This window comes from Oncorhynchus masou, chromosome 8 (assembly GCF_036934945.1).
Source record: "Oncorhynchus masou masou isolate Uvic2021 chromosome 8, UVic_Omas_1.1, whole genome shotgun sequence".
Classification (NCBI taxonomy): domain Eukaryota; kingdom Metazoa; phylum Chordata; class Actinopteri; order Salmoniformes; family Salmonidae; genus Oncorhynchus; species Oncorhynchus masou.
In genome coordinates this window covers 15,258,164-15,274,962 of record NC_088219.1, presented here as the reverse complement: position 1 = coordinate 15,274,962, position 16,799 = coordinate 15,258,164, and the positions used below count along the sequence as shown (strand labels likewise).

Below are 16,799 nucleotides of genomic sequence, written 5' to 3'. Positions count from 1 at the left end.
CTGTAATTCACAACAAAAAAAAATATATATATGCTACCGTTCAAAATTTTGGAATCACTTATGACCTTTTTTTTTTAAAGAAATCCAACAACAACAAAAAGTCCATTAAAATAACATCAAATTGATCAGAAATACAGTGTAGACATTGTTAATGTTGTAAATTATTATTGTGGCTGCAAACATGGAATAGCCTTCATTTCTCAGAACAAGAATAAACTGACACGTTTCAGAATAAAGTTCTATTTCTGGCCATTTTGAGCCTGTAATCGGACCCACAAGTGCTGATGCTCCAGATACTCAACTAGTCCTAAAGAAGGCCAGTTTTAATGCTTCTTTAATCAGAACAACAGTTTTCAGCTGTGCTGACATAATTGCAAAAGAGTTTTCTAATGATCAATTAGCCTTTTAAAATGATAAACTTGGATTAGCTAACACAACGTGACATTGGAACACAGGAGTGATGGTTGCTGATAATGGGCCTCTTAACACCTATATAGATATTCCATGAAACAATCTGCTGTTTCCAGCTACAATAGTCATTCACAACATTAACAATGTCTGCACTGTATTTCTGATCAATTTGATGTTATTTTAATGGACAAAACAATTAGCTTTTCCTTCAAGAACAAGGATGTTTTTAAGTGTGTGTGTATATATATATATATATATATAGGCCTGGACCCTCCACCGATCCATCACAACTGGTCTGCTGATATAATTCAGCCAATGTGCTCTCAACCAGCCTCTGGTTTGTGGATTCTGGTGATGATCCATCTGCTCGGCGCCGGCCCGCTAGCTTCCTGAACGCCGTGTCTCCCACTTGCCTAGTTTAGTAATCAACTACCGAACAGCTCCCTGTTTCATCTATTACTGCGCATTGGACCCTATGATAACTTAGCTACACAGCTGATGCCTGCTGGATAGTTCATTAACACAGTACTTCATTTTGTGTATCTGTCAGCCCCAGCCTCAAACTCAGGCCCTGTGTGTAGCTGACTGACCCTCTTTGCCAGTTACCCATTGTTGTCTTAGCTTTCCCAATAAACACTTGTGATTTTTTTTTTTTTAATTTTACTAGGCAAGTCAGTTAAGAACAAATTCTTATTTTCAATGACAGCCTAGGAACAGTGGGTTAACTGCCTTGTTCAGGGGCACAACGACAGATTTCTACCTTGTCAGCTCGGGGATTCGATCTTGAAACCTTACTGTTACTAGTCTGGCGCTCAAACCACGAGGCTACTCTGCCGCCCCTGATTGCTTTATGCCCTTCTCTAATGTTAATATGTCTTGTATACTGTTGTTTAGGGCAGCTCTCATTGTTTTATTTTACTGCGGAGCTCCTAGTCCCGCTCAACATGCCTCAGATAGCCCCGTTGTCCCACCGCCCAGACATGCGGAGACCGCACCTAGCTTAACTGGCGCCTCCAGAGATGCAACCTCTCTCATAGTCACTTAATGCCTAGGTTTACCCCCACTTTACTCACACCCTACCATACTCTTTTCTGTACACTATGCCCGGAATCTATCCTACCACACCCAGAATTCTGCTCCTTTTATTATCTGTTCCCAAAGCACGAGACGACCAGTTCTTATAGCCTTTAGCCTTACCCTCATCCTACTTCTCCTCTGTTCCTCTGGTGATGTAGAGGTTAACCCAGGCCCTGTGTGTCCAGAAGCGCTCTCATTTGTTGACTTCTGCAACCGTGAATGCCTTGGGTTCATGCATGTTAACATCAGAAGCCTCTTCCCTAAGTTTGCTTTATTCACAACTTTAGCACACTCCTCCAACCCTGATGTCCTAGCCGTGACTGAATCCTTGCTTAGGAAGGCCACCAAAAATTCAGAAATTTCCATCCCCAATTACAACATTTTCCATCAACACAGAATTGTTCAAGGGGGCATAATTGCAATCTACTGTAGAGATAGCCTGCAGTGTTCTGTCATACTATCCAGGTCTATGCCCAAATAGTTCGAGCTTCTACTTTTAAAAATACATCTCTCCAGAAATAAGTCCCTCGCTGTTGCCGCTTGTTATAGACCCCACTCAGCTCCCAGCTGTGTCCTGGACACCATATATGAATTGATTGCCCCCCATCTATCGTCAGGTCACCTAAATTGGGATATGCTTAACACCCCGACAGTCCTACAATCTAAGCTAGATGCCCTCAATCTCACACAAATGATCAAGGAACCTACCAGGTACAACCCTAAATCCATAAACATGGTCACCCTCATAGATATCATCCTGACCAATACACCTTTGCTGTTTTCAACCAGGATCTCAGCGATCACTGCCTCATTGCCTGCATCCGTTATGGGTCCGCGGTCAAACGACCACCCCTCATCACTGTCAAACGCTCCCAAAAAGACTTCTGCGAGCAGGCCTTTAAAATTTACCTGGCTAGGGTATCCTGGAAGGGTATTGACCTCATCCCGTCAGTAGAGGATGCCTGCTTGTTCTTTAAAAGTGCTTTCCTCACCATTTTAAATAAGCATGCCCCTTTAAAAAAATAGAACTAAGAACAGATAAAGCCCTTGGTTCACTCCAGACTTGACTGCCTTTGACCAGCACAAAAACACCCTGTGGCATACTGCACTAGCTTCGAATAGTTCCCGCGATATGTACATTTTCAGGGAAGTCAGGAGCCAATACACACGGTCAGGAAAGCAAAGCCTAGCTTTTTCAAACAGAAATTTGCATCCTGCAGCACTGATTCCAAAAAGTTTTAGGACACTGTAAAGTCCATGGAAAATAAGAGTAGCTCCTACCAGCTGCCCACTGCACTGAGACTAGGAAACAATGTCACCACTGATAAATCCACGATAATCGAGAATTTCAATAAGCATTTCTCTACGGCTGGCCATACTTTCCACCTGGCCACCCCAACCCCGGCCAACAGCTCTGCACCCCCCGCAGCAACTGGCCCAACCCCCCCCCCCCCACCACTTCTCATTCACCCAAATCCAGACAGATGATGTTCTGAAAGAGCTGCAAAATCTGGATCCCTACAAATCAGCAGGGCTAGACAATCTGGACCCTCTCTTCTGAAACTTATACGCCACAATTGCTGCAACCCCCTTTACTAGTCTGTTCAACCTCTCTTTCGTATCGTCTAAGATTCCTAAAGATTGGAAAGCGGCCGGGGTCATCCCCCTCTTCAAAGGGGGAGACATTCTAGACCAAACTGTTGCCGACCTATATCCATCTTGCCCTGCCTTTCTAACATCTTCGAAAGCCAAGTGAACAAACAGATCACCGACCATTTCGATTCCCACCGTACCTTCTCCGCTATGCAATCTGGTTTCCGAGCTGGTCACGGGTGCACCTCAGCTACGCTCAAGGCCCTAAACGATATCATAACCGCCATCGATAAAATACAGTACTGTGCAGCCGTCTTTATCGACCTGGCCAATGCTTTTGACTTCGTCAATGACTGTATTCTTATCGGCAGATTTAACAGTCTTGGTTTCTCAAATGACTGCCTCGCCTGGTTCACTAGTTACTTCTCAGATAGTTCATTGTGTAAAATCGGAGGGCCTGTTGTCCGGACCTCTGGCAGTCTCTATGGGAGTGCCACAGGGTTCAATTCTCAGGCCGACTCTTTTCTCTGTATTTATCAATGATGTCGCTCTTGCTGTGAGTGATTATTTTATCCACCTTTACGCAGACAACACCATTCTGTACACATCTGGCCCTATTTTGGACACTGTGCTAACAACCTCCAAACGAGCTTCAATGACATACAACACTCCTTCTGTGGCCTCCAACTGCTCTTAAATGCAAGTAAAACGAAATGCATGCTCTTCAACTGATCGCTGCCCGCATCCGCCCACCTGACTAGCATCACTACTCTGAACGGTTATGACTTAGAATATGTGGACAACTATAAATACCTAGGTGTCTGGTTAGACTATAAACTCTCCTTCCAGACTCACATTAAGCACCTCCAATCCAAAGTTAAATCTAGAATCGGCTTCCTATTTTGCAACAAAGCCTCCTTCACTCATGCTGCCAAACATACCCCCGTAAAACTGACTATCCTACCGATCCTTGACTTCGGCGATGTCATTTACCAAATAGCCTCCAACCCTCTACTCAGCAAATTGGATGCAGTCTATCACAGTGCCATCCATTTTGTCATGAAAGCCCCTATATACTACCCACCACTGCGACCTGTATGCTCTCGTTGTCTGGTCCTCGCTACATATTCGTCGCCAAACCCACTGGCTCCAGGTCATCTATAAGTCTTTGCTAGGTAAAGCTCCACCTTATCTCAGCTCACTGGTCACCATAGCAACACCCACCCATAGCACGCACTCCAGCAGGTATATTTCACTGGTCATCCCCAAAGCCAACACCTCGTTTGGCAGCCTTTCCTTTCAGTTCTCTGCTGCCAATGACTGGAATGAATTGCAAAAATCACTGAAGTTGGTGACTTATATCTCCCTTACTAACTTTAAGTGTCAGCTGTCAGAGCAGCTTACTGATTGCTGCAGCTGTACACAGCCCATCTGTAAATAGCCCATCCAACCAACTATCTACCTCATCCCCACACATAAATTGCTACATTTGAATTACTTCGCCACTATTGGCCTATTTATTGCCTTACCTCCTTACTTCATTTGCACACACTGTATACAGATTTTACTATTGTGTTATTGGCTGTATGTTTGTTTATCCCATGTGTAACTCTATGTTGTTTTTGGCCAGGTTGCAGTTGTAAATGAGAACTTGCTCTCAACAGGCCTACCTGGTTAAATAAAGGTTAAATAAAATAAATAAGTAAATAATATATATATATGAAACAGAACACACAACATTGTCTCCACAAAGGCAGTTTTGATATCATCACACAAATACATGGGATATTTGTATTAGAATGGCAACATGTAGACACATCAGACACAACGGTAGGCCTAGTTGGAGCTTAATGTATAATATCTCCACAGCTATGAATTCAGGTGCTGTGTGGACTCCCGGTAACTTGATCTCAGATGTATAGAACAACCACTGTACTATTTTGTTTGAGTAGTTTGGTGATTTCTGTGTTTTGGAACAGAACATCTAGGGTCTTTACTTTCACACCAGCTGAAAAAAATAACACAATATGTAGTATTAACTTCAAACCATTGGATATTTGCTTTTATCTATTCTCTATAAGAAGTGGTTGTATCCATTGCAGTTAGTGCTGCTGAAGAGTATTTTCCTGAGCCCACCTTGTTGTTCAATAGGTCCCTGTTTTGCTCCTGCTCCTCATAGTCCAGTGTTGTACTGTGAATGGAGGAGACCTGGGGGGAGTCTGTGTCTGGGGAAAAGGAGAGAGATGTTTTAGGCTCACACCATGCTCCCACATGTCTTGTATCACTGCGAATAGCGAGCCCATTTCCCCCCAATAATCATCAGCAATTATAGCTATTATAAGGAACAAAAACAGAGGCCCCTCAATATTGGTTTGGGGACTATTTCAAAGTGAAGCACTACTGTGACATTTTCCCTACCAGTTTCTGTGTTAATGGTCTTCATGGAGATCAAAGTGATGCTCTCTTTTTCTCCACTAAACGTAACATTGCTATGGAAAAAATAGATGAATTACAAACATAAACAGAGACACATTCAGTGTTGTCGTACCCTATCAACACTATGCATGTGTATACTTTACCTTTCAGACACCACAGAATCACTGCTCTTTTTACCTGTGGAACAGAAACTGTGGTGATTCTCTTTGTCTGGCATGTTTGACATGATGATATTCACTTACTATAACTACTCTCTTCTCAAGCTGGCATGGCCATAACTCTGGAGAACCCCAGGCATTAACAAGGCATTCTGCCTTATCCCAGGGGTTCTCAGCTATAAGCGCTGCTTACCGGTGGGGCCATGTGAACTGTAATCCAGGCGCTCTGTTTTAATGTTTAGAAACGTCAATAATCATTGCTTGCGATACACTTTTTTCTAAACATAATAATAATACTAAACATATGCAACTTATCTTTCATATCAGTGAGAAATAATCTTTCAAATAAATAATATACACTTACTGTAGCAGGTTTGCACAGATGCATACAGCTGTGTGTCTCCAGCTGACAAACTACAGTTCTGCTACACCTCCTTCCGAGTTATGTTTACACACAGATGTTCGGCGCATGCTATATAGCTAATTAGTACAGGTGGTTGTCTCCGTTGTCTGTCTTCCTTAAACAAATGCTGTAACATGGGAATATGGCTGTGGGGGAACACTAACCTTAACCCTATAAAGCTGTGTGGGAATTTACATTATTTTATTTTTTATATATAATTTCTCACTGATATGAAACATACATTCCTTATGTTTCCAAAACTGTACCGCAAGCCAAAGTGTGTTAGCGTTCAGAACGAGCGTCAGGGCTCTTAACAAAACTTCCCCTGGCCAGAAGATACCGTCATGAATAAACGTTAATGGTAGTTAGCGTCTAAGAAGAGAGTTCTTTACAGGTGTTAACATGGATACACATAACATAACTATAGATACTGTTACTCTCATGTATCCATTCTCTCACATGAATGATCATCCTTTACATTTACCTTCCTCCTTGGAGTTGCTGCACTTGTCTTTTAGGTTGACCACTGTTACTAAAACCACCATGATAATGATGAGAATGAGGATTAAACTCATGACACCTGTAGGGGAGCAACATCCCAGATAGAGTTAGTTGTACTCCACCTGAGTATACGATATTAACATTGCACTGTTACATAACAACGTTTTAATCATCGTCATCATCATCATCATCGTGTATCGTTAAGCATACCAAAGGCAAGCATGGTGAGGCTCTTGCTCGGTGACTGAGTGGGAGGGATGTCTGTGTGTGTCCCTTTGGGTCCCTCATGGGAAGTCACAGAGGTCGAAGTGGTTGCTGTTGCAGCAGCCGTTGATCCTAAGACTAAACACATAAACAGGCATGTAAGTCAACTTACAGCAAACACTACATGAGAAATGCTCATTTTCAAAGATATTAGGACTAGGAGATTGTTATACGGCACACATGTAAGGTTGACCGTAAATGAGAACTTGTTCTCAACTAGCTTACCTGGTTAAATAAAGGTGAAATAGATTTTTTTTAAATGTGCACTGTGAATGACACATGGCTTTCTCAGAATTCCTCACCTCTGTAGAGCACAGCGAGCAAATCAGAATTTCCTGGCTCATGATTTCCGAATACTATCCAATAACAGGATGTGCACATCATTCAGACAAAAGGCACATCAACTTATCATCAGCAGACAGAGGACTAAGACAGACAGAGGAATAGTGTTTACCTGGTCCAGCAGCAGTGTCTTGTGAAGGGGTACTCTGTATTTTAGTCTGAGCAGAGCTGCTGACGTTAGGACACGATAGTCGAGGTGAGGATGTGGGTGCTTCATTGTCACTGCTGGCATTTCCTGAAACACGTCCACAATAACATCAACAAAACTCTTACTGCCCTAGGTTTATTGTAGCCCTCTGTTGGACGCTAGTAACACAAGGATTTTGCTACACCCGCAATAACATCTGCTAAATATGTGTATGTGACCAATAACATTGGATTTGATTTTGATTTAGTACAGAATGCTACATTTTCTCTGTATTACCAGGTGAGGCTGTTGATTGATTTGACTGCAGGGCACTGAGGGTTGTCACAAGAGTGTTGTTCCCTAGAAAAACAACAAAATGAATGCAATACTTTCTCTCAGTTCTACTCAAACATTAGCAATGAGAAAATACAGCAGAGAATCCCTGTAGAAGACCAGAGTTACCTGGCGGTGAGAGTGCTGGGGATGATGTCACATCAGTCATTGGATGGGCTGTAGGTGGGGTTGTTGCGCTGCCAGCCACATGCATAGTGTTGGATGACAGTGTTGTGGGTGAGATCACTGTGAGTTGAAACATCTTCATCAAATAACAGTGACCTACATGGTCAGGTGATTCTTGAATTTTGACTACAATATCAGTTTCTGATGATGGTTAAACAGCTCTAGTGATCAAGCAGTTCCCTAGTCAAAATAATTTATCCAACCAAATTAATTAATTATTGGCCAGAGTCAGAGAGTTACAGCAAACTAGGCCTAAACTCACCCATGGGAACCTCTGTCTGGTTGGTCAGATTGATGGCAGATTGGGCTGAAACTGTAACAAACAGCTCTAGTAAGGTCTGGCTTCCTCTGAAAACTACAGTATCAAAACAGCTTTTGTCCTCTGGCTAATTAAACACATCTGATATCATTAAAAAGCACTATATTTAGTCATCTCCTGTTTTTCTAGCGTGATACAGTTAATGTACAACTACAATTTCTATCAAGAGAGGAAACTTCTCAAAGTAATATGTAAAAGAAATTGGATGTCAAACAGAGAGTTGAAAGACTATTGAAGCGATATCTATGTAAGACTAGTGCCCGTAATCTGGCCGCATTGTATTTATTCATTTAAACCTACCTGCTGGAATGAGGAGAAACACACTCAGCAGAGGGACCGGATACAGAAGCAGATCCATGTCCAAATCCACAGCGTTTCCTCTGTCTGGAGCTTTGCAAATTCCCACTGTGTGTATGTATTATTGAATGTGTAAAATGTGTGGGGTCACTCAAGGCAAGAGAACCCACTGTCATGAACGTACTAGAGAGAGTATGGAGTCTCTCTGAGTGTGTCCGTGTGTGGCAGCTGTCTCAACTTGTGGCCTGAGTGTGTGTCTGTGTGTATTTGCCTGTGTTAATGAGAGAGTATGGTTAAGGTCCTGGAAGCGAGATGTTGCCGTCGTGTTGCATAGAGTGGTGGTTAGTAGCTACTTGCCCTCTACCGTGGGTTCAGTGTGAGGTGGGAGTGGTTGCCAGGGCCTGTCTGACGCTGTTCCCAGAGTTTCCTGTGGAAGAATGGCAGGAAGCAGATGGAATGCCCTCATGGAAACAGTTGAGAAAAGCACATTCGCCCACTGTTTGGGATTCAGGTTGACTATGAAAAAGCAGTTCCCTTGAAAACTGTGAAGCTGCCCATTTTACACGCACGCACGCACGCACGCACGCACGCACGCACACACACACACACACACACACACACACACACACACACACACACACACACACACACACACACACACACACACACACACACACACACACACACACTTCATCCCACAGAGCATATTGTTTGGGCGCGGCCTAAATTGTGAAAAGGCATCCTATTCCCATCATGTTGCACAATGTGAGAATATATTTCCTATCTATCGATGAGAAACTGGAAGCCACACTATTGGTTCATGCATATTTTATTCAAGAGTAAAAAACGTGATTTGTCCCATAGGGCATGCTTACAATGTGTTTATGAAGTCAAATGGCCCAAAAAAATTACAAGAAAAAATTGTCACAAAATTCATAAAATTCCTTCTTCAAAATAAACCACGTCTAGACCAAACAAGGATCAGAAAACAGTGGAAGGAAAAAATAACCTTAAGCTTAATCGTGAGAATAATACCAATATCATCAAGAATTATAATGAGAATATATTGTTTTCCTTTTAAAAGTAAGTGAGACAGGATTTTCATTGTGTCCAATTTGTTTACATTTGAACAAACCATGCGATCATGCTTTGGCAGCCTGAATGTTGCTTTTCACTGAGTAATATGTTCATTCACACAATTGAACAACTTCTGTACACCAACAGAACAGAAAAAGGCTTCACACCTTAAAAAGAGCATATCTGCCTGTACAGCAAAACAATAAAATTAAATAAATCAAGAGTAATATAAAAAACTCAAAATATTGATGAAAAAAATGAAAAAATAATAATCAAAGGAAGCAAGAATAAAAATGATTATATATAAAACAAAGGGGAACTTTACAAATAAAATTTGATGAAATAAATAATTCAAGTCTACTCTATTGAAACATCACAATTATAATTTCACATATCAATAAGGAACTTAATTGCATGCATCGATGCGTTCCATACCGTGGATGCTGTTAAAAAACGTTGTTTTCGTTATTGTCCATCTTTATAATTCCTTATATATATATATATTTTAGATCAGTTTTTACTGCAACAGAAGATTTGCCATTCTATGTGCATTCTCTCTTTAGTTACAGGCAGGTGAGAAACAATCAGGTAGAGGGTGATAGAAGGTAGACCCAGTGCTGGGACTGCAGCACCTAAACATGACAGACTGTGGCTTTGGTTGGTGGAGAGGCCACAGTCAAGCCCATGTTCCACCTCTACCCCTTCCCCCGCAGGCTCATGGCATCTTACCACAAAATAAATCAAGAAAGAAGAGTTTTCAGGTAAGATCGCATTGCAAGTAGTAAAATCTACATATTTTTCATTTTCAAATGTCCTTTCTTACAAACAAGATTTAGTATTTTTTTTATTTGTATTCATTAATCCTAGTAGCAAAACATGTTGACTAGCAAGATCATTTCTGTAGGAGATGAGATCTTGAATGAAACTCTGATTCGAAATAGTAACATGTGTGTGTGACATAGGTACTGTACAAGAGTGTCTTGTGTCAGACCCCATGAGGACGTACTGTAACAGACATGGGAGAACGTGTGGGACTCCAAACCCTGCCCACTTGGTCTGTGATTGGATTGAGAGAGGGAACAACAAACATGCCCACAGGACCACACCCCTGGCCCTCATCCCAACAGGTTCCCCTACATCCCGCCCCGCTGGCCTCCTCTCCTCCTCCCTGTCCTAAGCTCTGGCCCCACTCCCTTCTGTGCTCAGTTCCCCTTTGTGGGGACCTGGCGTAGAAACAATAAACCACCGTACCCATTTGAACGAGATGTAACATTTGATTTGTTTCTCTAATTGGATGAAAGAGCAGCAGGCGGTAGATGCAGATGTTGTGTTGTGTCTGTGGGTGTGTTATGTTATGTCTATATTCTGAGGCCTGATATCACGATTTGGCGATGTCTTGGCGCACAGCAAGGCAGTCACATGGACTCTGGGGCGGGCCGTGGGGCGAAACATCACTGACTGTTGCTGTTGTCATTGTCATTGTCTTCCGTGCCGTTGGCCTCGGACATGTTCATCTTGCCCATGGACTGTCCCACGTGGTTGACCCCGACTCTTCGGGGAGGCATGCGCTCATTGATACGGTCTAGGCCCTTGGCCTCCTCGAAGCTGGCAATCTTATGCTGGGGTGAGAACCCACGGATGGCTGCAGGGAGGACAGGTGGGAGGAGAGAGAGGACATACAGGGGATCAGTATCACTGTATCATGACATCATTTATAAATTAGAAACATTGATTTTAAATCCTTTGATATACCTCTTTGTGTACTCTCATAGGAAAATGGTTAAACATAACCTACATTATATGCTTTTTACATAAAATATTATTGGGAAGTACCATACCTTGGCCTGAATGTAATATGCTTCATTTAGACAGGCAACCCAATTCTGATTCAACACAATTCTGGTCTTTTGACCAATCAGATCAGCTCTGAAAAAAAAATCTGCTGTGACAAGATCTGATGTGATTGATCAAAATATCACCTAATGTTGCAGGCGTAAAAGAAACATACTGGTCTTGAGAAGAAGAAAAAACTGTCGGGGGAGGTTCTCTTCTGCACTGTTCAACCAATCCAGTAAAGGTGGAGCAGGGGTTAAGATGGAGTGTCGCCTTGTTTAACGTCCAAAAGTGGAAGTCATGTCACAGGCTTCCTTTCCATTTCCCATGGAAATCGGAAGATCCAGTTGTTGGGGACTCGGCAGAGGATAGAAATGGGCTGCCTGTCTAAACGCAGCCTTTGAAAGGGTTTCCATTTTTGCTACGTTCTCATGTCACACAGCAGTTCTCTCCCACATGGGTTCTCTCTCAGTCAAAGCTAGCATTGTGAATTCAAAGATAATTTGACACAAGTCTAGAAAGACATCTGAACACAGTTTAGAGTAAATAAAGACGATTTGAATAGATTTAATTGTGGACAGAGTGATATCAGAAACCTTAAGATATCCACAGGCTCCTCTGAGAGAAATATCTGAGAGAGTGAGTCAACAACACTCAGCCAGCAACTCACAGACAAACAACCACAACTTACAACGTTTACAACAATAGAACCCTCCTTTACTAGAATAGCACACTTGTTTACAACAAAAGAACCCTCCTATACTAGAATTGCACACTTGTTTACAACAATAGAACCCTTGTTTACTGGAAAGCACACTTGTTTACAACAATAGAACCCTCCTATACTAGAATAGTACACTTGTTTACAACAATAGAACCCTTGTTTACTAGAATGGCACCCTCCTTTAATAACTTAGACAAACTTCTCGTGGAAAAGCAACCTTGTTTGCTAGAATAGCGCCCTTGTTTACGGTTGTTATAATTATGTATCATGAAGCCAACATGACATTACAGTACCAGTTGCATGACATAATCATGTTGCCTATTGGTGCCTATTGGAGAGCCAACTCTTAAGCAGACCGAATCTCTAACCATTTTTTTTAATGGTAAATGGCCTGAGTGGGACATCTTCATTTATTCACTATCTTTGGAGACTCTATTGTTCACATAGATGACACATCATGCTCATGATATCAATCATTTGACTTCATGATGCATACTGTATTTCACCTTAGCGCTCGCCTGTCTCCTGTTCTCCCTGCATGCGATGCATCTTTCAACCAGATGGGGGCGGAAGATAAGCCAAATCCCAAAAAATAAAAGAAGGAATCATGCCTGAGCATAAAATACCCGAAACTATCATGCAGCTCTTGGTAGCACCTCACTTTGCATGGCTTAAATTACTTGCATACAATAACAAATCCATGTGTTTATATTTATATGTAAGGTATTAAACTTGATCAAACTTTGAAAAGGCTTTGTTTTTCCTGAGCACACCATGTAATTCATGTAAAATACATCTCTTGATCCTTACATCATAACTGATATAGTTGAGATATCTTGTAATCAAGATACTGCAAAGTTCTGTGCTACCCATTCTAAATCCAACTGTCCCCCTGATAAGTTGTTAAATGCAGGCTGAATATGTACTACTATTGTAACTGATGGGTAGTTGACCCAATGCATGTCCTGCAGGCCAGCCTGCTGATAGGGGTGGGGTGGGGGACACAGCTTTACCTTCTCCATCCTCAGTTTCTGTGTCGATTGCTTCAATGGCCTCGGTGGTGGCTGGGGGGGAAAGGAGGGGAGCGAGTTACTTCTGACAAAGCCATGCAGAATGCAGAATGCAGCCCCCGGCGGTAGGTAGGCAGCTAGCTAGAGACCAGCAAGAGACCAGGCAGTGAGAGACACATGTACCGCAGCAACACAGCCAGACTGAGTGGCCAGATGCCTGGGGAACACCCCAGGGCTGGGCTTGAGAGACTCTGGAGGGCCACAGGACCTGACTGAACTCGGGTAACATTGTGGGAGGCATCCAGAATTTTAAAGGTCAACTCAATGGGAGTAAACACAGGTGAGGTGAGACAACTGGTGAGGTGAGATGGTGAGACGACTGGTGAGATGGTGAGATGACTGGTGAGATGACGAGATGACTGCTGAGGTGAGATGACGAGATGACTGCTGAGGTGAGATGACGAGATGACTGCTGAGGTGAGATGAAGAGATGACTGCTGAGGTGAGATGAATAGATGACTGCTGAGGTGAGATGAAGAGATGACTGCTGAGGTGAGATGAAGAGATGACTGGTGAGATGACGAGATGACTGCTGAGGTGAGATGAAGAGATGACTGCTGAGGTGAGATGAAGAGATGACTGCTGAGGTGAGATGACGAGATGACTGCTGAGGTGAGATGACGAGATGACTGCTGAGGTGAGATGAAGAGATGACTGCTGAGGTGAGATGAAGAGATGACTGCTGAGGTGAGATGAAGAGATGACTGCTGAGGTGAGATGAAGAGATGACTGCTGAGGTGAGATGACGAGATGACTGCTGAGGTGAGATGAAGAGATGACTGCTGAGGTGAGATGAAGAGATGACTGCTGAGGTGAGATGAAGAGATGACTGCTGAGGTGAGATGAAGAGATGACTGGTGAGGTGAGATGAAGAGATGACTGGTGAGATGACGAGATGACCGGTGAGGTGAGATGATGAGATGACTGGGAGGTGAGATGACTGGTGAGGTGAGATGACAGGATGACTGGTGAGGTGAGACGACTGGATGACTAGTGAGGTGAGATGACGAGATGACTGGTGAGGTGAGATGATGAGGTGACTGGTGAAGTGAGATGACTGGTGAGATGATGAGATGACTGGTGAGGTGAGGTGACTGGTGAGATGAGGTGACTGGTGAGATGATGAGGTGACTGGTGAGATGATGAGATGACTGGTGAGGTGAGGTGACTGGTGAGATGAGGTGACTGGTGAGGTGAGGTGACTGGTGAGGTGAGATGAGATGACTGGTGATGTGAGGTGAGATGACTGGTGAGGTGAGGTGACTGGTGATGTGAGGTGACTGGTGAGGTGAGGTGACTGGTGATGTGAGGTGAGATGACTGGTGATGTGAGGTGACTGGTGACTGGTGATGTGAGGTGACTGGTGAGGTGAGGTGACTGGTGAGGTGAGGTGACTGGTGAGGTGAGGTGACTGGTGATGTGAGATGACTGGTGATGTGAGATGACTGGTGAGGTGAGGTGACTGGTGATGTGAGGTGACTGGTGAGGTGAGGTGACTGGGGAGGTGAGGTGACTGGTGAGGTGAGATGACTGGTGAGGTGAGATGACTGGTGATGTGAGATGACTGGTGAGGTGAGATGACTGGTTATGTGAGGTGAGGTGACTGGTGAGGTGAGGTGACTGGTGAGGTGAGATGACTGGTGATGTGAGATGACTGGTGAGTTGAGATGACTGGTGATGTGAGGTGACTGGTGAGGTGAGATGACTGGTGATGTGAGATGACTGGTGAGGTGAGATGACTGGTGAGGTGAGGTGACTGGTGAGGTGAGGTGACTGGTGAGGTGACTGGTGAGGTGAGATGACTGTCTCTCTCTCTAGTGTCAGCTGTAGATAAAGGGGGCAGAATCTGCAGGCCTCCAGAGTCAAGGGTCGCTGCCCAAACCTGGGTCAGAAACGAAGGGACCAGAGGACGAATACGAAGACAAAGACCCACGGAGAGAGGGAGAGCGACGGAGACTGTGACAAAGAGAAGAGTCACAGTGATAGAAAGAGGAACGGACAGACAGTGAGGGAATGGAGGGAGGGATAGAACAGCCCTGGCCTGGGCCTCGTCCTCACCACTCTGTAGGGTCTGTTTGCCCCCGGAGAGCACACCGCTGGGCAGCATGCCAGTAGGCGTCAGACCCTTCAGCGTCAACACGTTCTCACTCTCCTCCCTGCAGGACACATGGAACAGCACCACACACAGGTCAGAGGACATCCACAATGGTCACTCCTGTATGCTTCTACTGTATATCCATAACTCTATGCTCAGTATTAGAGATGTGCTCATGTGCAACAGCTACAGTAGAAGGCTGATGTGAGGCGAGGTGGAGAACGTTTTCACCGAAGCACTTTGAACATCGTGGCCATTTTCCCAATGGCGCGGATTTTGTTCCTGATCACCTCCTTCCGAGCTGCAGCTGCGTTGGCTAGAAAGAGAGAACACTCATTTTCAGATATCAGGAGTGAGTCTATGGGCCACATTGAAATGATCCATTTATATTCTTTACTGGTAATTCAATGAGCCCCTCATAACAAATAAACACCCAGAGGACATATCGTCTACGAATACCATAGTAGTACGTGCTTTTACTTGTTTATAGGGACCTACTGTATGCCAGGGAGAGGAGTGTGAGACACTGCAGTTCTAATGGGCTCTTAACAGTATACCAGTATACAGTATACCAGTGACTCACCATCTAAGATCTCTTGGTCGTCTCCGTCGTTCATGAGCTCGTCGTCAGAGCAGATGCTCAACACATTCACCAGCATCTCTGTGACTGGACAGAGGTCAAAAGCTATTAGAGGAGGGCGCTGCTCTACATATTTCTTTACGATAAAATGTAGCAAGAGGGTAAATCGGTCATCTCTGAGCCCATCCGTCAGAGAACATGGATGTGTCCTGCGGAATGTTTGTCTAGACTAGCAAATGAAGATGACTCTCAGCACTCAGCTCAAACGAATGATTCAAATGATTAAAACAGTGCAGTAGAGTCATTATTACACATAGACATGGTCTACTAAGGATTGGGAAAGGGTGGTAGTGGTACCTTTCTCCCCCACAAACGGCAGGGACCAGGTGAACACGTCCATGAAACAGTAGGGATGAGGGGGCAGTTGAACTGCCGGATGGGACCAGTACTGCAGCTGTGGAGGGGAATGTAAACATACAAACATAAAAATGTCCATGAAGTTGGGCAGCCAGTAGGGATGTGGGGAGCAGTTGAACTGCCGGATGTTCATCACGTTGTTCATCACGCTGTACTCACTCAGGGTACTGTACATCAGCTGTGGAGGATACATTCATCACGGGATCATGTAAGGGAAACATACATCAAACATAAACGCTGTACATCACTGAGGGATACATTCATCACGCTGTATCACTGAGGATACATTCATCATACATCACAAAATCATACATCAGGGATACATTCATCACGCTGATCAAGAACACAGTAAGAAACATCCATCCGTGTGTGGAGCACATCACGCTGTACATCACTGAGGGATACATTCATCACGCTGTACATCACTGAGGGATACATTCATCACGCTGTACATCACTGAGGGATACATTCATCACGCTGTACATCACTGAGGGATACATTCATCACGCTGTACATCACTGAGGGATACATTCATCACGCTGTACATCATTAATGC

The 16,799-nt window shown here is 43.8% G+C and overlaps 2 protein-coding genes across 3 annotated transcripts in view; both read right to left on the bottom strand.

Moving 5' to 3' along the window:
• Positions 1 to 4,776: 4,776 nt before the first annotated feature.
• ecscr (endothelial cell surface expressed chemotaxis and apoptosis regulator) lies at positions 4,777 to 8,818 on the bottom strand. 2 transcript variants are annotated; one of them, XM_064971585.1, is made up of 11 exons: positions 8,451 to 8,818; positions 8,094 to 8,144; positions 7,775 to 7,891; positions 7,610 to 7,672; positions 7,298 to 7,420; positions 6,790 to 6,921; positions 6,563 to 6,658; positions 5,661 to 5,694; positions 5,500 to 5,570; positions 5,218 to 5,306; positions 4,777 to 5,089 (listed from the first exon to the last, which is right to left on the bottom strand). In XM_064971585.1, exons 1-11 carry the CDS (start codon positions 8,506 to 8,508, stop codon positions 5,081 to 5,083), a joined length of 843 nt encoding a protein of 280 aa, XP_064827657.1. In that variant the 5' UTR covers positions 8,509 to 8,818; the 3' UTR covers positions 4,777 to 5,080. The 2 variants fall into 2 exon arrangements, with proteins under 2 accessions (XP_064827657.1, XP_064827656.1); XM_064971584.1 differs by having other exon boundaries at positions 7,775 to 7,842.
• A 440-nt stretch (positions 8,819 to 9,258) lies between these two features.
• Positions 9,259 to 16,799, bottom strand: part of LOC135544163 (protein phosphatase 3 catalytic subunit alpha-like) — a 63,642-nt gene continuing 56,101 nt past the window's right edge. Inside the window, exons 9-15 of the mRNA XM_064971583.1 lie at positions 16,317 to 16,397; positions 16,184 to 16,220; positions 15,830 to 15,913; positions 15,478 to 15,562; positions 15,210 to 15,307; positions 13,095 to 13,145; positions 9,259 to 11,166 (exon numbers count right to left, since the gene is read on the bottom strand). Of these exons, the coding sequence (XP_064827655.1) occupies positions 10,976 to 11,166; positions 13,095 to 13,145; positions 15,210 to 15,307; positions 15,478 to 15,562; positions 15,830 to 15,913; positions 16,184 to 16,220; positions 16,317 to 16,397 (627 nt within the window). The 3' untranslated portion in view covers positions 9,259 to 10,975. The remainder of the gene's footprint in view (positions 11,167 to 13,094; positions 13,146 to 15,209; positions 15,308 to 15,477; positions 15,563 to 15,829; positions 15,914 to 16,183; positions 16,221 to 16,316; positions 16,398 to 16,799) is intronic.

Bases quoted from the DNA above. Each gene is read 5' to 3' on its own strand.
- ecscr (XM_064971584.1), bottom strand. From the start codon at position 8,623: ATGACAGTGGGTTCTCTTGCCTTGAGTGACCCCACACATTTTACACAT. The intron at 6,659-6,789 runs GTATGCTTAACG...GCTCCCCTACAG, and splicing joins CCTCACCATGCTTGCCTTTG to GTGTCATGAGTTTAATCCTC. The intron at 5,695-6,562 runs GTAAATGTAAAG...TCTGTTCCACAG, and splicing joins CAGCAACTCCAAGGAGGAAG to GTAAAAAGAGCAGTGATTCT.